At 47.3% G+C, this 22,910-nt stretch overlaps 1 protein-coding gene across 1 annotated transcript in view; it reads right to left on the bottom strand.

Annotated features, from left to right (window-relative positions):
- LOC141155454 (vomeronasal type-2 receptor 26-like) overlaps positions 1 to 22,910 on the bottom strand; it is a 134,102-nt gene that overhangs the window by 98,205 nt on the left and 12,987 nt on the right. Inside the window, exons 2-5 of the mRNA XM_073642319.1 lie at positions 16,933 to 17,688; positions 16,747 to 16,771; positions 16,524 to 16,693; positions 5,023 to 5,169 (exon numbers count right to left, since the gene is read on the bottom strand). Of these exons, the coding sequence (XP_073498420.1) occupies positions 5,023 to 5,169; positions 16,524 to 16,693; positions 16,747 to 16,771; positions 16,933 to 17,688 (1,098 nt within the window). The remainder of the gene's footprint in view (positions 1 to 5,022; positions 5,170 to 16,523; positions 16,694 to 16,746; positions 16,772 to 16,932; positions 17,689 to 22,910) is intronic.

The raw sequence follows: 22,910 nt of genomic DNA, 5'->3' as shown, positions 1-22,910 counted from the left end.
AGAACTGTTAAAAAAAATCCCATCTGAACACGCTAGCGGCAGAGGTCACAGTTCGTTGCCCAACCAAGGCGTACATGCGAGAGAGACGCAACTCCAATCCAGCAGAGGCAGGGGAACACTGTCAACATTCTGGGACAGTTTTCTGAGACCCGCCCAGCTTACAGGTCCTGAGGCACGGGGTACTCTCACAAGGAGTGGAAAGTTTCAAAAGATGGTGAGGGAGTACCTTGCCGACCGTACCAGCGTCATCCGTGATTCCTCTGTGCCTTTTAATTATTGGGTATCCAAGCTGGACACTTGGAATGAACTCGCTCTGTACGTCTTGGAGGTCCTGGCCTGCCCTGCCGCTAGCGTGTTATCGGAGCATGCTTTCAGTGCCGCTGGGGGAATTATAACTGATAAGCGTACTCGCCTGTCAACTGACAATGCTGACAAGCTGACCCTTATCAAAATGAACAAGGGCTGGATAGGGCCAGACTTCTCATCACCACCAAATTACAGCAGAGTAACATAAAGTCAAATCCACTGTGTTATTTAGGGAGGTGTATTCCCATGCACCGCTTCACACCCACACATGGGTATACGTTTCCTTATTTTGGCTGTTTTTTGCTCTTCTCCTTATCCTCAGCTTCCACCACCACTATACCACCAGGGTGACCGTGGTCCATGTTGTCAGCATTGCAAGTTCCTCCATCCTAATTTTTGGCAGCTTTTGCTTGGTAAGGCATAGGCAAAGACTAAGGGAGACCCACTCCCCAATAATGGGAATAATGTTTTTAATATGCTGTACTGCATGGTTCTTGTAAGGGGCATTAAAACCATCTTGTTAAACCACTCTGACCTCCACGTCTCTTCCAAGGGGCATTTAAACTGTCTTGTTAAGCTACTGCAACCTCCACGTCTCTTCCAAGGGGCATTAAAACTATCTTGTTAAGCTACTGCGACCTCCACGTCTCTTCCAAGGGGCATTAAAGCTGTCTTGTTAAGCTAATGCGACCTCCACCACTTTTCCAAGGGGCATTAAAGCTGGCTTGTTAAGCTACTGTGACCTCCACCACTCTTCCAAGAGGCATTAAAACCGTCTTGTTAAACCACTCTCACCTCCACGTCTCTTCCAAGGGGCATTAAAACCGTCTTGTTAAGCTACTGCGACCTCCACCACTTCTCCAACTGGCATTAAAACCGTCTTGTTAAGCTACTGTAACCTCTACCACTCTTCTAAGGGGCATTAGAACCGTCTTGTTAAGCTAATGCGACCTCCACCACTTTTCCAAGGGGCATTAAAGCTGTCATGTTAAGTTACTGTGACCTCCACCACTCCTCCAAGGGGCATTAAAACCGTCTTGTTAAGCTACTGCGACCTCCACCGCTCTTCCAAGGGGCATTAAAACCATCTTGTTAAGCTACTGTAACCTCCACCACTCTTCCAAGGGGCATTTAAACCGCCTTGTTAAGCTACTGCTACTTCCACGTCTCTTCCAAGAGGCATTAAAACCATCTTGTTAAGCTAATGCGACCTCCACCACTTTTCCTAGGGGCATTAAAGCTGTCTTGTTAAGCTACTGTGACCTCCACCACTCTTCCAAGGGGCATTAAAACCATCTTGTTAAACCACTCTGACCTCCACGTCTCTTCCAAGGGGCATTAAAACCGTCTTGTTAAGCTACTGCGACCTCCACCACTCTTCCAAGGGGCATTTAAACTGTCTTGTTAAGCTACTGCAACCTCCACATCTCTTCCAGGGGCATTAAAGCCGTCTTGTTAAGCTAATGCAACCTCCACCACTTTTCCAAGGGGCATTAAGGCTGTCTTGTTAAGATACTGTGACCTCCACCACTCTTCCAAGGGGAATTAAAACCATCTTGTTAAGCTACTGCGATTTCCACCACTTTTCCCAGGGGCATTGATATTGTCTTTTTATTCCACTGCGACCTCCACGTCTCTTCCAAGGGGCATTAAAACCGTCTTGTTAAGCTAATGCGACCTCCACCACTTTTCCAAGGGGCATTAAAGCTGTCTTGTTAAGCTACTGCGACCTCCACCACTTTTCGAAGGGGCATTAAAGCTGTCTTGTTAAGCTACTGTGACCTCCACGTCTCTTCCAAGGGGCATTAAAACCGTCTTATTAAGCTAATGCGACCTCCACCACTTTTCCCAGGGGCATTGATATTGCCTTTTTATTCCACTGCGACCTCCACGTCTCTTCCAAGGGGCATTTAAACCGTCTTGTTAAGCTACTGCGACCTCCACCACTTTTCCAAGGGGCATTGATATTGTCTTTTTATTCCACTGCGACCTCCACCATTCTTCCAATGGGCATTGCATTCCCTCCTAATTTTAGTCAGCTTTTGCTTTTCAATGCATAGGCGAACTCTAAGGGAGACCCACTCCCCAATAATGGGTAGAAGGTTTTTAGTATGCTGTAATCCACATCTGTTTCAAGGGGCATTGCAGTTCCTCATAATTTTTGGAAAGCCTTCCATTCACTGCTTAGGCCAACAGTGCACAGGAGACTCAGTAGCTATAAATGGAAAAAACGGTTTAGTTAAGGCCCTCTGACCTCCATGTCACTTCCAAGGGGCATTGGAGTGCCTCAAAATTTTTGGTAGGCATTGCACTCACTGTATGCCCTATAACTGTGTAGCTGAACCGCTCCTTTTGGTACAGAAACATATCCTACAAGACATGTGTGGTTGACTGGCCTGATATTGATGTGAATGGTCACTGTTCCTCCTGCTCTTTCTCCTTTGCCACCACCTCATCCATCATTCATCACCTGAAGCTTTGTTTTAACGGGAGTCATACAACTTGGATAGTAGCAGGAAAACATCCAGCAATCCTCGGAGGAGGTAAGATATGCGCCAAAACGCTGACCACCTCAGGCCTAGCCGCTACTACATACATGAGCTTGCATTCCAAGAAAACAAAGCAGACGCTAACTTATATCATCATTATCATGCTCCTCACCTTGTCACTCTCAACTCCCCTGATGGAGAAGCCAGGGCCCACCGGAGGAGTCTGGTTCTCTGGTGGGCTCGTCCAATGCTGCCCTAAAGCAGGCCAGGCTAAGGACTGGCTGGGGACTGTGTGTGGACACCCGGCCGCGGGGCGGCTGGGGACTGAGTATGGACACCTGGCCGCCCCCTGGCTGCTGTGAACCGAGCGTGGACACCCGGCCGCCGGGCAGCTGGGGACTGAGTATGGATACCAGGCCGCCGACGCAGCCATGACATGGTGGCCGGCATCTGCCTCCACATGCCTAAAAGGCCCAATTTCAAGTGCAAGCAAGCTAGCAGTATGGTATTGCAGCCTGGGGGTGGGTGGGTGGCAGGTTGCACACTTACGCTTGCATTCCAAGAAAACAAAGCAGATGCTAACTTCTATCATCATCATCATGCTCCTCACCTTGGCACTCTCAACTCCAATGATGGAGAGGCCAGGGCCCACCGGAGGAGTCTGGTTCTCAGGTGGGCTCATCCAATGCTGCCCTAAAGCAGGCCGGGCTAAGAAAAGTGTGTGGGGGGATGTTCCAAGGACAAATAGGGGTGGCTGGGGACCGTTTATGGGCACCCGGCCGCGGGGCGGCTGGGGACCAAGTATGGACACCCGGCCGCTTCCTGGTGGCTGGGGACCGAGCGTGGACACCCAGCCTCCGGGCGGCTGGGGACTGAGTATTGATACCTCACTGGCCAGCTTCGGCCTCCTCCAAACTAAAAGGCACCATTTCAAGTGCAAGCAAGCTAGCAGTATGGTATTGTAGCCTGGGGGTGGGTGGGTGGCAGGCTGCATACTTGCGCTTGCATTGCAAGGAATGGGTCAGGTACAATTGAACACTGCCCTGGGACAAGGACTTGCACGGGGATAGTTGCAAGTCTGCATCTTCTGATGCGGAAAGGATCACTTCTGATGGGCACACTTTTAGGCAGTGACCTGGGTGTCAGAGATGCTTCCAGGGGTCTTCCCCATGCTGTTCCCATGTCTTTTCAGCACTGTATGCATGTGTCACACAGCACATGGCCAGATAAGATTGTAAAATGTTAAAATGACATTTCCCGGTGAATGTATTTGTCACTTTTGAAAGCAATACAAAAGTGCAAAAACGCATAAAAATGCTACTTGTGAACATAGTCCAAGGTGTGTGGGAGTATTTTTGTTTTTGGTTAGTTATTTTACCTTATACACAAGTCTTTACTCCTTAACATATTTCACAGGAAAGCACTTTCAATTTCGTTTTTGAACGTTATCTTGTGAGCCCGTTAAAGTGGCTTAATACCTCTGACCACGTTGTTGACAGCAGTGACCTGGGGGTCAGAAATGCTTCCTGGGGCGATGCCCATGCTGTCCCCATGTCTTTTGAACACTGTCACTATCGTTTTGGGCACTTTTTAGGCTTTCTACAGACTGCCGGGGGTGCCGCCGCAAAAATGCTCGGGTCTCCCATAGACTAACATTGGGCTTGTTGCTCGGGTCGAGCACCCGAGTATCACGGTGAGCTCGACCTGAGCTTTGAGCACCTGAGCATTTTAGTGCTCGCTCAACACTATTAGAGACTCTTCACTTTGTCTCATAGTGAGAATATCCTCTATGATGTTCATATCCCCCAATAGTTGGGGTAGGTGCCAATTGATTCACACAATCATGTCCATTGTCTATGACAGTGGCCTGTAGTCGCTGGATAAGAATAGGAGAATCGTCTCTCACCTGATTGTATCTGCTACTCTTTTTTGGATTAGCCGGCCTGGCGCGACGTCACCTATGCATCATGCCACAACAATTGCGTCACGTCAGGCCGTCTAATCAAAAAAGAGTCGCCGCACAAGGTAAGAGGTGGTTCTTCCACTTCCATTCGGCAACTACAGACTACTGCGGTATCGAAGAACTGGATCATGCAAATCAATTCGCACCAACCATATTAATGGGCAATATAGACTGAGGAAGTCCTAATGGGACACCTCTTTTAGTAATTGGATAAATTATTGTTTATTACTTGAATTTATGAATACTGGAATACTCTGTTCTTACCTTTGTAAAATTTGGATTCCACATAATAGCACTTGTATTAATTGCTAATGTCTGTGATGGCAAGAAAGTACCGACGTGCCTGCTCACATCTGTGCCGTTTGGATAAAGGACCCAGTTTAGAATAACAAAGCTATTCACTATATCACCCTGCGGAGTGAAAAAGATGTCTTCTCCCATTTTTCTTACATGAACATATTTCAAATAAATATTCAGCTAAAGATAAGATAAGATACATGTTCATTTTACTTGTTAACTTTACTCATTGTGGCACATTCATGTGATATTGTACTGCTTATTTGACTGTTTCTGTAACTTCCATAGACTCCAAGTTCACGGAACTACTGCCAGCTGCCTATTCTGCAGAATGGAGTGGAACATTGGCTTTCTCATAGTTGAGGTGGTAGAGGAAGGACTTCCACCTAACAGACATGTTTCCTTTAAATCATAAAGTTTTTTGTATAATACTATAATTACAGCCCCCATTGTAAAACCTTTAAAAGAGGTTGTCTCAAATTAAAGCAAACCCAGTGATCATCTGATTGATCCAGGTCCAGGTTTAGAAATCTCTGATGCTAGCCAGCCTGTATAGAGGAAATGTAGTGCTACATGCCAGAGCTGACCATCTAGCAGCCTCTGCAGAGGAACGTAGTGCTACACGCCACAGCTGACCATATAGCAGCCTCTGCAGAGGAGTGTGGTGCTGTATTCCAGAACTATCCATACAGTAACCTCTGCAGAGGAGTGTGGTGGTACATGCCAGAACTATCCATACAGTAACCTCTGCAGAGGAGTGTGGTGGTACATGCCAGAACTATCCATACAGTAACCTCTGCAGAGGAGTGTGGTGGTACATGCCAGAACTATCCATACAGTAACCTCTGCAGATGAGTGTGGTGCTACATGCCACAGCTAACCGTACATTAGCCTCTGCAGAGGAGTGTGGTGCTACATGCCAGAGCTATCCATACAGTAGCCTCTGCAGAGGAGTGTGATGCTACATGCCAGAACTATCCATACAGTAGCCTCTGCAGAGGAGTGTGGTGCTAAATGCCAGAACTATCCATACAGTAACCTCTGCAGAGGAGTGTGGTGCTACATGCCAGAACTATCCATACAGCAGCCTCTGCAGAGGAGTGTGGTGCTAAATGCCAGAACTATCCATACAGTAACCTCTGCAGAGGAGTTTGGTGCTACATGCCAGAACTATCCATACAGTAGCCTCTACAGAGGAGTGTGGTGCTCAGGGCCGGCTCCAGGTTTTTCTGGGCCCCGGGCGAAAGAGTCTCAGTGGCCCCTTTAACACATACCACGATTCATGATGCGCAGATACCGCAGAGAAATATATATATATAGTACAATGCAAAGATTTCACTTCTTACATTACATGAGTGATATCTACTGTAAATTCCACAATAGCTCAGAATCCGGCGAATCGCTCCACACAGAATACTGGCCCCCATATAAGGCTCCATACGGGATACTGGCCCCCATATAACGCTTCATACGGAATACTGGCCCCCATACAGAATACTGGCCCCCATATAAGGCTCCATAAGGAATTCTGGCCCCCATATAAGGCCCCATACGGAATACTGGCCCCCATATAAGGCTCCATGCGGAATACTGACCCCCATATAAGGCTCCATACGGAATACTGGCCCCGATATAAGGCTCCATACGGAATACTGGCCCCCATATAAGGCTCCATGCGGAATACTGGCCCCCATATAAGGCCCCATACCGAATACTGGCCCCCATATAAGGCCCCATACGGAATACTGGCCCCATATAAGGCTCCATACAGAATACTGGCCCCCATATAAGGCTCCATACAGAATACTGGCCCCCATATAAGGCTCCATACAGGATACTGGTCCCCATATAACGCTCCATACAGGATACTGGTCCCCTTATAAAGCTCCATACAGGATACTGGTCCCCTTATAAAGCTCCATACAGGATACTGGCCCCCATATAACGCTCCATACAGGATACCGGTCCCCTTATAAAACTCCATACAGGATACTGGCCCCCATATAACGCTCCATACAGGATACTGGCCCCCATATAATTCTGCATGCAGGCTGTTACCCCCCACATAATGCCCCATACAGGCTGTCCCCCCCTTATAATGCTCCATGCAGGCTGTTAACCCCCACATAATGCCCCATACAGGCCCCCCCCCTTTTAATGCTCCATGCAGGCTGTTACCCCCTACATAATGCCCCATACAGGCTGCCCCCCCCCTTATAATGCTCCATGCAGGCTGTCCCCCCCCACATAATGCACTATGCAGGCTGCCCCCCCCCTTTATAATTCCCCATGCAGGCTGTTCCCCACCTTATAATGCCCCATGCAGGATGTCACCCCCCCCTCTTTATAATGCCCCATGCAGGATGTCCCCCCCCCTCTCTTTATAATGCCCAATGCAGGATGCCCCCCCTTCTCTTTATACTGCCCCATGCCTCCATACATTAAAAAAAAAAAAATCAAATACTCACCTCCCTTCTCCTCACCTGCTGCCTGCTGCCCGCTGCCCGCTGCTCGGGTCCGAACTCCAGCGTTGTCGGCGTCTTCCCGCTCAGCGCTCCCTGTGACGGCTCAGGGGAGGGCGCGGTGTAAAGACGTCACCGCGCCCTCTGACCTGAGACGTCACAGGGAGCGCAGAGCAGGAAGACAGCTGATCTGCGGAGGCACGGGGAGAGGTAAGTATCCGGCTGCCGGGGCCCTGAGCAAGCGGGAGGGAGCGGGCGCTGACACCGCTCTCCTCTGCCCATAGCCCAGCGGGGTGCGCGACCGCCAGTGGGCCCCTCTGCCTGCTCAGGGCCCCGGCATTTGCCCGGGTGTGCCGGGTGCTGACGCCGGCCCTGGTGGTGCTACATGCCAGAACTATCCATACAGTAACCTCTGCAGAGGAGTTTGGTGCTACATGCCAGAGCTATCCATACAGTAGCCTCTGCAGAGGAGTGTGGTGCTACATGCCAGAACGATCCATACAGTAACCTCTGCAGAGGAGTGTGGTGCTACATGCCAAAACTATCCATACAGTAGCCTCTACAGAGGAGTGTGGTGCTACATGCCAAAACTATCCATACAGTAGCCTCTACAGTGGAGTGTGGTGCTACATGCCAGAACTATCCATACAGTAACCTCTGCAGAGTAGTGTGGTGCTACATGCCAGAACTATCCATACAGTAGCCTCTGCAGAGGAGTGTGGTGCTACATGCCAGAACGATCCATACAGTAACCTCTGCAGAGGAGTTTGGTGCTACATGCCAGAACGATCCATACAGTAACCTCTGCAGAGGAGTTTGGTGCTACATGCCAGAACGATCCATACAGTAACCTCTGCAGAGGAGTGTGGTGCTACATGGCAAAACTATCCATACAGTAGCCTCTACAGAGGAGTGTGGTGCTACATGCCAAAACTATCCATACAGTAGCCTCTACAGTGGAGTGTGGTGCTACATGCCAGAACTATCCATACAGTAACCTCTGCAGAGGAGTGTGGTGCTACATGCCAGAACTATCCATACAGTAGCCTCTGCAGAGGAGTGTAGTGCTACATGCCAGAACTATCCATACATCAGCCTCTGCAGAGGAGTGTGATGCTGTATGACACTGCTAAGCATACAGCAGCCTCTTGACATAGCTGACCATATGTAAGAATATGAACAAATGAGAGGTTTCTACAGTTTGAGGTCTAATAGAGTGTCGGCCATCTGCCATCTGCTGGTCAAATGTTGTAGGACAAGAGAAAGTAGTAAAAACTGCATCAGCAGAAATTGTAGGAAAAAGTACATGGGTCCTGAGGGGAAGCGATTGGAGGAGACACTCGGTCAGGGGATAGTTGTCACGCAGTTATTAAGTATAAAAGGCTCAGGAGGACAGAAAAGGAGAGGAGTCGGTGCTTGGACCTGTGTCAGGACGGAAATGTAGTTTAGCCGAGCCTATAGTAGGTCAGAGTAAAGAACTGAGTAATCAGGTCTGAGTAAAGAGCCGAGTAACCAGATCCGAACAAAGAACTGAGTGGCCAGAACCGAGTAATCAGATCTGAGTGAGGAACCGAGTGACCAGAACCAAGTACAGTAACCAGATCCAGAGCCAAGTGACCAGAACCATACAGCAGCCTTGTGAAGAAAATGTAGTGCTACATGCCGAGGCTATACATACAGCAGCCTCTATGGAGGAAATGTAGTGCTACATGCTGGGGCTAACTATATAGCAGCCTTTGCAGAGGAAATGTAGTGCTAGATGCCGAGGGTAACCATCCAGCAGCCTCTGCTGAGGAAATGTAGTGCTAGATGCCGAGGCTAACCATACAGCAGCCTCTGCAGAGGAGGTGTAGTGCTAGATGCCGGAGCTAACTATACAGCAGCCTCTGCGGAGGAAATTTAGTGCTACATGCCAGGGAAAACTATACAGCAGCCTCTGCGGAGGAAATGTAGTGGTAGATGCCGGGGCCCTCCATACAGCAGCCTCTGCGGAGGAAATATAGTGCTAGATGATGAGGCTATCCATACAGCAGGCTCTGCGGAGGAAATGTAGTGCTAGACGCCGGGGCTAACCATACAGCAGGCTCTGCGGAGGAAATGTAGTGCTAGACGCCGGGGCTAACCATACAGCAGGCTCTGCGGAGGAAATGTAGTGCTAGATGCCGGGTCTAATGATACAGGAGCCTCTGCAGAGGAAATGTACTGCTAGATGCCGGGGCTAACCATACAGCAGCCTCTGCAGAGGAAATGTAGTGCTAGATGCCGCGGATAACTATACAGCAGCCTCTGCGGAGGAAATATAGTGCTAGATATTGGGGCTATCCATACAGCAGCCTCTGCGGCGGAAATGTAGTGCTAGATGCCGCGGATAACTATACAGCAGCCTCTGCGGCGGAAATGTAGTGCTAGATGCCGCGGATAACTATACAGCAGCCTCTGCGGAGGAAATGTAGTGCTAGATGCCGGGGCTAACCATACAGCAGCCTCTGCAGAGAAAAAGTAGTGCTACATGCCGAGGCTAACCATACAGCAGCCTCTGCGGGGGAAATGTAGTGCTAGATGCCAGGGCTAACCATACAGCAGCCTCTGCAGAGAAAAAGTAGTGCTGGATGCCGAGGCTAACCATACAGCAGCCTCTGCGGGGAAAATGTAGTGCTAGATGCCGGGGCTAACCATATAGCAGCCTCTGCGGGGGAAATGTAGTGCTAGATGCCAGGACTAAACATACAGCAGCCTCTGCGGAAGAAATATAGTGCTAGATGATGGGGCTATCCATACAGCAGCCTCTGCAGAGGAAATGTAGTGCTAGATGCCGAGGCTAACCATACAGCAGCCTCTGCGGGGGAAATGTAGTGCCAGATACCGAGGCTAACCATACAGCAGCCTCTGCGGAGGAAATATAGTGCTAGATGATGGGGCTATCCATACAGCAGCCTCTGCGGAGGAAATGTAGTGCTAGATGCCGGGGATAACTATACAGCAGCCGCTGCAGAGGAAATGTAGTGCTAGATGCCGGGGATAACTATACAGCAGCCTATGCGGAGGAAATGTAGTGCTAGATGCCGGGGATAAGTATACAAGAGCCTCTGCAGAGGAAATGTAGTGCTAGATGCCGGAGATAACTATACAGGAGCCTATGCGGAGCAAATGTTGTGCTAGATGCCGGGGATAACTATACAGCAGCCACTTCAGAGGAAATGCAGTGCTAGATGCCGGGGATGACAATACAGCAGCCTCTGCAGAGGAAATGTAGTGCTAGATGCTGGGGGATAACTATACAGCAGCCTATGCAGAGGAAATATAGTGCTAGATGCCGGGGATAACTATACAGCAGCCTCTGCAGAGGAAATGTAGTGCTAGATGCTGAGGATAACTATACAGGAGCCTCTGCAGAGAAAAAGTAGTGCTAGATGCCGAGGCTAACCATACAGCAGCCTCTGCGGGAGAAATGTAGTGCTAGAAGCCGGGGCTAACCATACAGCAGCCTCTGCAGAGAAAAAGTAGTACTAGATGCCGAGGCTAACCATACAGCATCCTCTGCGGGGGAAATGTAGTGCTAGATGCCGGGACTAACCATACAGCAGCCTCTGCGGAAGAAATATAGTGCTAGATGATGGGGCTATCCATATAACAGCCTCTGCAGAGGAAATGTAGTGCTAGATGACGGGGCTATCCATACAGCAGCCTCTGTGGAGGAAATGTAGTGCTAGATGCTGGGGATAACTATACAGCAGCCTCTGCAGAGGAAATGTAATGCTAGATGCCGGGGATAACTATACAGCAGCCTATGCGGAGGAAATGTAGTGCTAGATGCTGGGGGATAACTATACAGCAGCCTATGCAGAGGAAATATAGTGCTAGATGCCGGGGATAACTATACAGCAGCCTCTGCAGAGGAAATGTCGTGCTAGATGCTGAGGATAACTATACAGGAGCCTCTGCAGAGAAAAAGTAGTGCTAGATGCCGAGGCTAACCATACAGCAGCCTCTGCGGGAGAAATGTAGTGCTAGAAGCTGGGGCTAACCATACAGCAGCCTCTGCAGAGAAAAAGTAGTACTAGATGCCGAGGCTAACCATACAGCATCCTCTGCGGGGGAAATGTAGTGCTAGATGCCGGGACTAACCATACAGCAGCCTCTGCGGAAGAAATATAGTGCTAGATGATGGGGCTATCCATATAACAGCCTCTGCAGAGGAAATGTAGTGCTAGATGATGGGGCTATCCATACAGCAGCCTCTGTGGAGGAAATGTAGTGCTAGATGCTGGGGATAACTATACAGCTGCCTCTGCAGAGGAAATGTAGTGCTAGATGCCGGGGATAACTATACAGCAGCCTATGCGGAGGAAATGTAGTGCTAGATGCCGGTGATAAGTATACAGCTGCCTCTGCAGAGGAAATATAGTGCTAGATGCCGGAGATAACTATACAGCAGCCTATGCGGTGGAAATGTAGTACTAGATGCCAGGGATAACAATTAGAGATAAGCGGTGTTCGACTAGAACTGTTCACCAATCTCAAATTCGAGCTGTTTTGGGCGGTGTTCGAGTCGTTCGACGAACCCGAACGATTTGCAAAAAATTCGGCTGTTCGAAGTTATGTTCGATAACTGTTCGTGCACCAATAGCGTGTCCTGCATGTCTGGCGCTATTTAGTGCACCAATCATGCAGGGATTGTCTGCCACTCACTGTAATGCCACAGCCATGGTGGTTGTGGCATTACAGTGGTTGCACAAATCAATGGGAACAGTGCTCACAGTGAAACATGAAAAGCCGGCAATTCAGCAGCGGCATACACCGGTACCCGACAATTTATAACAGAAAGAATAGAGCATCACACATAGATTAGATAGATAGAAACATGTCAGTCACATATATAAGAAGTACAGTGACAGTGTTGATTACTGTACTTGTCATTTAGTGTTAAAATAAAGGATTTATTAAAAAAAAATTGGCGTTAGGTTCCCTGTAATTTTAGTCTCTAGCGGAGGTTAAGCAGACGGCTGGGGCAGATGTTTGAAGCCTGGGAAGGGGGTAATACCCACGGAGCTTCCCAGGCTACTAATATCAGCCCCCAGCTGAATACCTAGCCTTTACTAGCTATTAAAATGGGGGACCCCAAAAAAAATGACGTTGGGTCCCCCCTATTTTAATAGCTAGCAAAGGCTAGGCAGACAGCTGGGGGCTGATATTAATAGCCCAGGAAGGGTGCCATGAATATTGGCCCCCCTCCCAGGCTAAAAACACCAGCCGTCAGCCGCCCCAGAAATGGTGCATCCATACTATGCCTGTCATGTGAATGTAGCAGAGCTGAAGCTGTCGTGGGAACCATGGAAAGGTAAGGATGATGTTGCTTTATTATTTTACTTTTATTGCAGAAGACATTGGCTTCAGCTGGAATGGGCGTGATGGTAAGTATGGTTTAATTTAGAACATTAAAAAATTGTGTGTTTATTTCAATTAATGGACTTTTTTCTGGGTGTTGTGTTTTTTTAAATACTTTACTAGAAATTCATGGCGGTCATGTCTAATATTGGCGTGACCCCATGAATTTCTGGCTTAGGGCCAGCTGGTAATGCCTAGCTGGCCTTAACCACTTTATTACCCAGTGAGCCACCGCACCAGGGCCCTGGATGAGTTGGGTACAGCGCCACAAGATGGCGCTTCTATGAACGCGCCATTTTATGGGGTGGCTGCGGACTGCAATTTGCAGCGGGGGGGGGGGGGGCCAGAAAGCTTGTGCCTCCCTGCGCTGAGGATTCCAGCCCCCAGCTGCCTACTGTACCTGGCTGGACACAAAAATAGGGGGAATCCCCACATATTTTTTTTTAAATTATTTCATGAAATTCATGAAATAATAATAATAATAAAGGGCTTCCCTATATTGTTGTGTCCGGCCAGGTACCAATAGGCATCTGGTGGTTGGGGGAAGCCCGTTCCTGGATGCTGTACCTGGATGGCATACAAAAATATGGCGAAGCCCATGTCAAAATTTTTGGGAAAAATGAATTAAAAAAAACAACAAAAAAAACAATTTAGGGACTGCATCTTTATTAACCCCTCGCGTGGAGGGGTTAATAAAGATGCAGTCCCTAAATGTGTTTTTTTTTTTAAATTTTATTGAATTTTTCACCAAAAATTTGACGTGGCCTTCGCCATATTTTTGTGTCCAGCCAGGTACAGCAGGCAGGAACAGGCTGCCCCCAAACCCCAGATGCCTATTTGTACCTGGCTGGAAACAAAAATACAGGGAAGCCCTTTTTTTAATTATTTCATGAATTTCATGAAATAATTTTAAAAAAATTGCTGTGGGGCTTCGACCTATTTTTGTGCCCAGCCAGGTACAGCAGGCAGGAACGGGCTGCCCCCAACCACCAGCTGCCTATTTGTACCTGGCAGGACACAACAATATAGGGAAGCCCTTTTTTTTAAATTATTTCATGAATTTCATGAAATAATTAAAAAAAAAAAATGTGGGGCTTCGCTCTATTTTTGTGTCCAGCCAGGTACATCTAGGCAGCTGGGGGCTGGAATCCGCAGCGCAGGGAGGCCCAATATTTCTGGCCCCCCCCGCTGCAAATTGCAGTCTGCAGCCACCCCAGAAAATGGCGCGTTCATAGAAGCGCCATCTTCTGGCGCTGTACCCAACTCATCCAGGGCCCTGGTGCGGTGGCTCACTGGGTAATAAAGGGGTTAGGGCCAGCTTGGTATTATCAGCTGGCCCTAAGCCCGAAATTCATGGGGTCACGCCAATATTAAACATGACCGCCATGAATTTCTAGTAAAGTATTTAAAAAAAACACAAACACCCAGAAAAAAGTCCTTTAATTGAAATAAACACACAATTTTTTAATGTTCTAAATTAAACGATACTTACCATCACGCCCATTCCAGCTGAAGCCAACGATCTCCTGCAATAAAAGAAAAATAATAAAGCAACCTCATCCTTACCTTTCCATGGTTCCCACGACAGCTTCAGCTCTGCTACATTGACATGACAGGCTGGATCGCAGCCGAAAGCTGCCATCCAGCTTGCCATGCCACAGACACTGAGAAGCGCAGGCATGCTTGCGCTCCTCAGTGTCTGGCTGTGACGGCATCCAGATGAGCCGAGGTCATGTCCAATGAACTCAGCTCACCTCATGCACGTCACTGACAGCGTGGGAAAATTCTCCTGCGCTCAACGCCTCCGCAGGAGAATTATCCCACACTGGGATGGCATTGAGATGACAGGCTGGATGGCAGCTGAGCGCTGCCATCCAGCATGCCATCCTTCATAGACATTGCAGAGCGCAGGCATGCTTGCGCTCTGCAGTGTCTCTGAAGGATGACAAGCTGGATGGCAGCGCTCAGCTGCCATCCAGACTGTCATCTCAATGCCATCCCAGTGTGGGAGAATTCTCCTGCTCAAGCGCTGAGCGCAGGAGAATTCTCCCACGCTGTCAGTGACGTGCATGAGGTGAGCTGAGTTCATTGGACATGACATCGGCTCATCTTTACGCCGTCACAGCGAGACATTGAGGAGCACAAGCATGTCTGCGCTTCTCAGTGTCTGCGGCATGGCAAGCTGGATGGCAGCTTTCGGCTGCGATCCAGCCTGTCATGTCAATATAGCAGAGCTGAAGCTGTCGTGGGAACCATGGAAAGGTAAGGATGAGGTTGCTTTATTATTTTACTTTTATTGCAGAAGACATTGGCTTCAGCTGGAATGGGTGTGATGGTAAGTAGGGTTTAATTTAGAACAATAAAGAATTGTGTGTTTATTTCAATTAAAGGACTTTATTCTGGGTGTTTGTGTTTTTTTTTTAACTTTGACTATGGGGTTAGTAATGGGGGTGTCTTATAGACGCCTCTCCATTACTAATCTGGGCTTGATGTCAGCTGGCATTATAAGCTGACGTCAACCCCAGCCCTATTAACCCACTGCCACCGCTACAGGGCAGTGGGAAGAGCGAGGCTAAGTGCCAGAATTGGCACATCCTATGAATGCGACATTTCTGGGGCGGCTGACGGCTGGTGTTTCTAGCCTGGGAGGGGGCCAATATTCATGGCATCCTTCCTGGGCTATTAATATCAGCCCCCAGCTGTCTGCCTAGCCTTTGCTAGCTATTAAAATAAGGGGGACCCCACGTCATTTTTTTGGGGGTTCCCCATTTTAATAGCAAGTAAAGGCTAGGTAGTCAGCTGGGGGCTGATATTAGTAGCCTGGGAATCTCCGTGGGTATTACCCTCTTCCCAGGCTTCAAACATTTGCCCCAGCGGTCTGCTTAACCTCCGCTAGAGACTAAAATTACAGGGAACCCCACGCCAATTTTTTTTTAAATAAATCCTTTATTTTAACACTAAATGACAAGTACAGTAATCAACACTGTCACTGTACTTTTTATATATGTGACTGACATGTTTCTATCTATCTGATCTATGTGTGATGCTTTATTCTTTCTGTTCTAAATTGTCGGGTACCGGTGTATGCCGCTGCTGAATTGCCGGCCGGCTTTATTAAAGAGAGTGTCTTCTGAGCAGTTTGTCAGCTTTTGGACACCTTTGAAGGTGTTTTCTATGTGATTCTATGTGTTTTTGTTTGCCTGCCATTGGTTTTAACGGTGCTCGACGGTGTTCGACGAACAGTTCGACGAACAGTTCGGCGAACATACGGGTGTTCGACGAACCGAACCGAACTCGAACACTACGCGGGTGGCTCAACACTAATAACTATACAGCAGCCTCTGCAGAGGAAATGTAGTGCTAGATGCCGGGGATAACTATACAGCCGCCTATGCGGAGGAAATGTAGTGCTAGATGCCTGTCTTTCAAATTCATAACTGTTGAACTGACTTTGTCTGCCACCACTCTAGTTGATTGACTGGTCTCTTCCATTTGTGTGCATAAGAAGAGACTTGTCAATTACCTGGATCAGGGAGAGGAGAAGCCGGCTGGAGGCAGCTCCTTATTAGTCTAGGCTCTCTCTATCTATGATCCCCGGTCGGCTCCGGCATTTCAACATACCAACTGCAATCCTACAGTCAGCGGCGGTTCATGCTGCCGGTGACTAGCGCAGCATGAATCCAGTGACAGATTCCCTTTAATAAAAGAAAAAGACTGTGCTTGCTTGGTATCGCTGTAATCATACTGACCGGGAGGATCATGTAACCAGGTTACTTTTACTGCATAATAAACTACATAGAAACAAAACCCAAAAAGCCGTGGCAGATTTGAGTTATTTTTTCACATTTCACAGCACTTGCAATGTTTTCCTGGAAGGAGAGGGAAGAATAAAACAAAAGAACAAAAAAAACACAAAACTTTGCTCCGGCAGGAAGAGGTTTTAATAATCTGTGGCATATGTGAACAATGTGGATCCAAACTGTTCTATCATAAAGAAGCAAAATATCACATGGCTCAAGGAGAATATTACCCTTTTGATTCCTCTCTCGGGAGATTGTTTGACTAGTAAATTTGCGGCATACACTTCATGTAAAGCCTTGGCCAAAAAATACACAGCGTTGTAAATTGTATATGTAAAGATACTGGACAATGTGCTTTCTTTCTTCAAAAATTCCACCCATACACTATTTGCCTCGGGTTTGTCTGTGTTGTCAAGGTGCCAAAAACCAAAGTGGGTGATGTAAAATGTTTCAATAAAATGATTATCCGGCATCTTTTGTAATGAACAATTGAACAAAAACTCACGAAGACCATCGATGTCCTTAATGTGAATCGATATCTTCAGGGAACCATTGACATTAAATAGCAACATTTTGTCATGGAGATCGGTATTTAATATGGTTAGACTGATGGGGAGTATCCACATTTTACTGGGCAGCCTCTTTTGCAGCATTAACATGATAACTTCAGAGGTTACATATAGGATTACAACATTCGATGACGATGTCAACAACACTTTGATGAGTTTGTCATCATTTTCGACTATGGATGTAACAGCCAAAAACTCCACACATATTCCTTTACTTTCCAATAGCTGCTTCAGTTCACGAGTAGCCTTAATGTTGCTGTTACCATCCGTGGATATGATTCCAATCCATGTCCATTTGAAGTGCAGCAGAAGTTGTAGGATCACCTGGAACTGATGATACTCATTCGGAATAGTTCGATAAACTGATGGAAACTGTATCCTATCATTAAATACTGGATCTATTGCACCGTAGCTGATCTACAAAAGAATGCCATAGTTAACGCTACGTACTGAATGCAAATGTCACTCAAAATTGCAGGACAAATATAATTTGTTGCTTTTATTGAGTCATCAGCATTCAGCACTCCAGAAATAAAAGATTGCCCAACGTTTTTTGTCCATATCGGACTTTAATCATGACCGGCTAGAAAGGGGCAGGAACATAAAGGCAGAATTCTGCATAAGCGCTGATCATGTCTCTGTTCCTTACTAACCGGTCATGCTCAACGTCTGATGTTGACCAAAACGTAGGCCATTCTTTCATTTTTGGAGAGATAAATGCTGATGATTCAATAAAAGCAACAATCTTTATTTTACTTGTAATTTGGAGTGGGAAATTTCCTTTGGAAGATTGTGTAGGGTTAGCGTTACCACAGTAGCATCTATAGTGGCGTCTTCCAAGAGGAAGCCGCAAGAAGAATGAACCGGTAACTTTTTTTAACCACTTCAGGCTTTGAAAGCCGTGAAGTGGTTAAAAGAAGTAAGAAAAGACAGAACATAGGCACAGTGAAATGTTTTGACATTGATGTGCATATGTTCTTTCTTTGTGACATTTTATTAGCGCTCTCTCAGGTTGGTCACAGGCGGAATCCCCCTTTAAAAAACATTATGGCAAAAAAAATAATGGCCTTGCTTCATTATTCTTGTTTCTCCAGTTTTCTGGAGTATTTTTTAGTGGCTTTAATATTTGCATCTTTTTAAGTTGTATTTATTTCTAGTTTAAGTCATGCTCAACATGTTACCTCAACAACTTTGCTTATCTAGATATTTTAGACATTAGTAAACTCTGACTTTTACCAAATGTTACATTTTTTGGCATCTCTCTCTTATCACTGCCTGGAGTAAGCTTTGGTGCGAAGTTTAATATTTGGATCATGTTTGGAAAAATGTGCAGCTTTTGTGAAAATCTTGTGAACTGTGTTGCTAAAAATTGAAAAAATAATAAAACGATTAAAGTAAAAAATAAAAAGCATTTCTGATTGTGGACCAAATTTTTGAACCGAGTGCACCATTTTGAAGAATTTGGCATGAAAAACGTCAGTGAATACCACAAGACAAAAAAGAAAAATGACTTCAATAAATTGCAAATGATGAATTGGGACAATTGGGACAGTTTTTTGTATTTTACTGCTTTAAAAAATGCTGAACTGTAAAAATAAACTTGTGTAACTTTGTACTCCGTCCTATCACTTTTTTATTTTTCTGGCTATGGAACTTTGCCAAGTTTGTTTTTTTTGCATTGGGTGCTTTTTTTGTGGTACTATTTTTGGAGGGAGGTATTTGAATTTTTGGAGGAGGTTCGTACGCTATTTACCATATGAGTTAATTAAATTAATATTTTTGTAGATTTTTTTTTATAGATGTGGTAATACCAGGATTGGCCAAGGGGGTGGGTCTGGGCAATCATTTGTCTTACTGCAGACACAGCAGAGAGGACATCCTCTATAATAGCCAAACGTCTTACAGCCGCATCGAACAATGAGAAGGAGGAAGGAAATATGACTGAGCTCTGCACAAAGCAGATTTTTTTCTGAATTTTAATTGTAATTTAAGACTAAATTGAATTTATATTTTCTATTTTTCTGTATTTTTTACTGTTCCTTTAAGTCCAGACCCAAAGTCCCACCAAGAAATCAAAGTTTAAATTGATTTTGCGAGATTTAGGTTTGACCCTAAACGGCAGTTCGGCAAGGGTCAGAACGACTGATTGGAGGGGCCTTAAATTTATGCCAACCTCTTCATTGTTTGGCTTGGATTTCTTAGTGGATAAGTCTTGTATAGGAACTCAAAGGCGTGACAGAAAAGGTCTACCTGCCATTGCATATGCACCTGAAGTTTCAGTATTTGGGCTTCTAACTTGTAGTATGGGACTTTAGATACTATACTTACCAGGGGGTATCCATACAACTGGGTTATTTGAGCAATTGTATATGTGGATGAAGATGACAAATGGCCAATAAATGCTACTACTCTTGACATTTTTTCCCAGGAGTAGTTTGGAATAAGACCTTGGCTTCCGGACAGGATAGTTAATATGCCTTTTAATGCAAGTACCTCGGAGTCACAGGAGTCATACAGTTGGAAGCCCAAAGACATATTGGGCAATATATCATTACTGGCATTTATTTCTTCAATTGTGAAAATAAAAGTCAGAAGATGCTGAAGATATTGGAACGCTGGACTAGAATTAGGAGATAAGAGAAAGTGAAGAAGTCATGATTTTTTTGGAAATACAGTAAACCGTGAACTAAAGATTAACACCCATGTTGCCTATCCAAGTATCCTTCAGCAATTTCCACCCTGTCTTTTTCGAATCTCACTCATCCTCTTTTCTCATTTTCTTAGTCTGATCGCCCTAAATAACTTTCAATTCCACCCTACTTTTTTTTAAATAATTTTTTATTTAAAGGACATATAGAGTAATAACTACAAATTGTATTGAAAAATGATTACAAACAATGCAGATCAAAAGGTATGGGCGGTACAAAAGCCATATCAACGAGTCCTTAAGTACAAACAAGGTAAGTAGTGATATTAACCCCTTCACCACCTTGGAAGTATAGGTATGTCCAATGTCGTTTCCCTCCCTTTGATGCGGACTCCGGCGCTGAGCCCGCATCTTTCCCGGCTGATGACAGCTGATCTGATCATGTGCCCATAACAGCCACGGGTGGAATCGGGATCCACCTGCGGCTGTTAACATGCTATATGCCTCTGTTGATCTCCAGTAGAAACTAAGAGGAAAAAAGTGCAAATAGGGTCTTATCTGACAATAGCAATTATGCAAATAAAGGATATGCTAACCTGATAAGGTTGTGTGACACACAACCATGAATACGCATGAAAACAGCTGCTGCAGATCCATGGGTCTTCTGTCCAGTAAAAAAAAAAAAAAAGGAGCCAATTGTGGTTTATCAGCACTGCTGGTAGACAATGGAGACCCAAATAGAAGTATAATAAAATATTTTTTATTTCAGGTTCTTTAGTCGACACTAGAGATGAGAAAACCTTTCAATGATTAGTTCGTTCCAGTATGGCGAACTTTCCGATGTGCGCCAAATAGTTTGTCGAACATACCGAAACCAATTGTATTCAATGGGAGGCAAAACCAAATGTATACACCTACAAAAGGGTCCAAAAACTGCCAAAACACATCAAATTAGAGCAGACACCAGGAAAAGTGGCATCAATTGACCCAGAGTACAAATTTTATAATGGCACAGCATCAATCAGCCGTGGGCCATGCATGAAGTATCAAGGTCTGTGTCAGTGTGGCACCCCAGGGGTCTGGTTTCCACAGTAACGGCAGTGTTATGTCTGAGAGCAGGTGGGAGGTCTCTTGGTCAGGAATCCTATGCATGCCACACCTCCTGCCCAGTCCTGGGAGGGGAAGAACTTCCCCTGTATAAACCTGGGGCTGAGGCAGGGTTAGAGAGTTCAGAGGGAGAGTTCAGCCAGGAGGGCTGACAGGGAGCTGTGTCTCCGGCTGGGCCCAGCTCCTGGGCCATGCCAGAAGTAGAGACAGAGAAGAGAAGCAGCTATGGGAAGAAACAACAGGAGCTCTGTGGGAGCAGTGTTACAAGGAGTCAGGGGCTGGCAGCTGCAGAGCTCGCCCTGACTGAGAAGATTTCTTACCGGACCCGGAGTCCGAGGCTGTGGGGACTAACTCCTACCCAGCAGCAGAATCCGTCAGGCAGGGGATTTCAGGTCCTCTGGCCAAGAAACCCGAAGGCATGGTCACACGCATGGGACCAGTACCGCCGTCGTGGAGCGGAAGCTACTAGAAGGCCCCGAGTCACCGGCCATACGGGTGAGCACCACACGGTACACTCAGGGACGTGGGCTGCTTATTCCTGCTTCTAGCAAGGTAGCCAGAAGAGTATCGTTAGTTTGGGAGGCCTACAACTCCGCCTGGCCAGGGGAGATCCCATCTGCTCAAGGACTGACCAGGCCCCAATCGCTAGCCAGTACTCCGGGAGGGTCTATCGTTGTCACCAGTAAAGACCCTGAACTACACCGTACCGTCTCTGAGTGGTTCCTGCTACCCCCATCATCCACGTCGGCTGCCCTGAGGCCATACCCCTCCCGTTGGGGGTTTCACCATCTACGCTGCACAATCGTACCACCGGCCTCAGCGGTCTGCCCTGCAGCGGCAGCTCCATAGCTGCATTCAACGGGTGGCGTAGTCGTCCAACATCTACTGCTAATACAGCGCCACTTAGTCTGACTCCCTGGGCACGGACCGGGTCACCGCCACGAGACTACAACCCTCAACAGATCCGGCTCCGGGTAAGCTCCCGCGTGCGCAACGCTGCGCGACACAGGCCCAGGGGTGCGTCAACTTTTGGCGTAGTCGGCAGGATCTCGTGCCCGCAACCACCGGGTACTGCGTGCCTGAAAAAGACTGTTCAAACTTACCAGTGGTGAAGATTCCCGCCATCCGTGGAGGTTTCCCGCCATCCGGCGCCATCTTCTACCTTCTTCCCGCCATCCGCGAAGTTTTCCCGCCATCCGGCGCCATCTTCTGCTTCTTCCCGCCATCCGTGGAGTTTTCCCGCCGTTGGACGCCATCTTGAAGACGCCGCGTGGGAAGAATAGGGGCGTGGACTCCGAAAGCGCGCGAGAACTGAAGCCCCGCCTCACGTCCGGACGTTGCGTAAGGTCCTGGAAGGAGCCCAGCAGACGCCGACGTCACAGGAGCGCGACGGAAGGTCCTCAACCCTGACGATCCACTGCGGAGCCGCGGCCTACGGAAGAGGATCATCGCAAGGTAGGCCACGGTCCACTAGGGGGGAGGAAGATGTCGGATACGGAGGAGAGCTTCACTGCCTCAACCCCCCAGCGCCACCGCTGCTGCAGTCATGCCTTTCACCATGCCCTATATCCCGGGAGCGGCCTGGCTACCCCAGTACTCAGGGGAGTCACATACCCTGCATGACTTTAGAGAAAAGCTGGATAGCCTCTTCCAGGTGTATCCCCTCACAGAAGAGCAAAAAGTGAGCATCCTGGTGGCCCAATTAACCGGGGCAGCCCAAAGAGAGGTAAAGTCCTGGCCACCTGGGGGGAGGACTGTTGCAGGGATACTAACCCGGCTGAGGGACACCTTTGATACCCGCACCTCAGCCGAGATCAAGCTTAGATTCTACGGGTGCAAGCAGCGAGCACACGAGAGTATAAGGGACTATGCCCTGAACCTACAA

Source organism: Phyllobates terribilis, unplaced genomic scaffold (assembly GCF_046119375.1).
Source record: "Phyllobates terribilis strain yellow unplaced genomic scaffold, ASM4611937v1 Scaffold_7__3_contigs__length_470593459, whole genome shotgun sequence".
Classification (NCBI taxonomy): domain Eukaryota; kingdom Metazoa; phylum Chordata; class Amphibia; order Anura; family Dendrobatidae; genus Phyllobates; species Phyllobates terribilis.
Note: the sequence above shows the minus strand (reverse complement) of the source record. Positions and strands in the feature narration are given on the sequence as shown.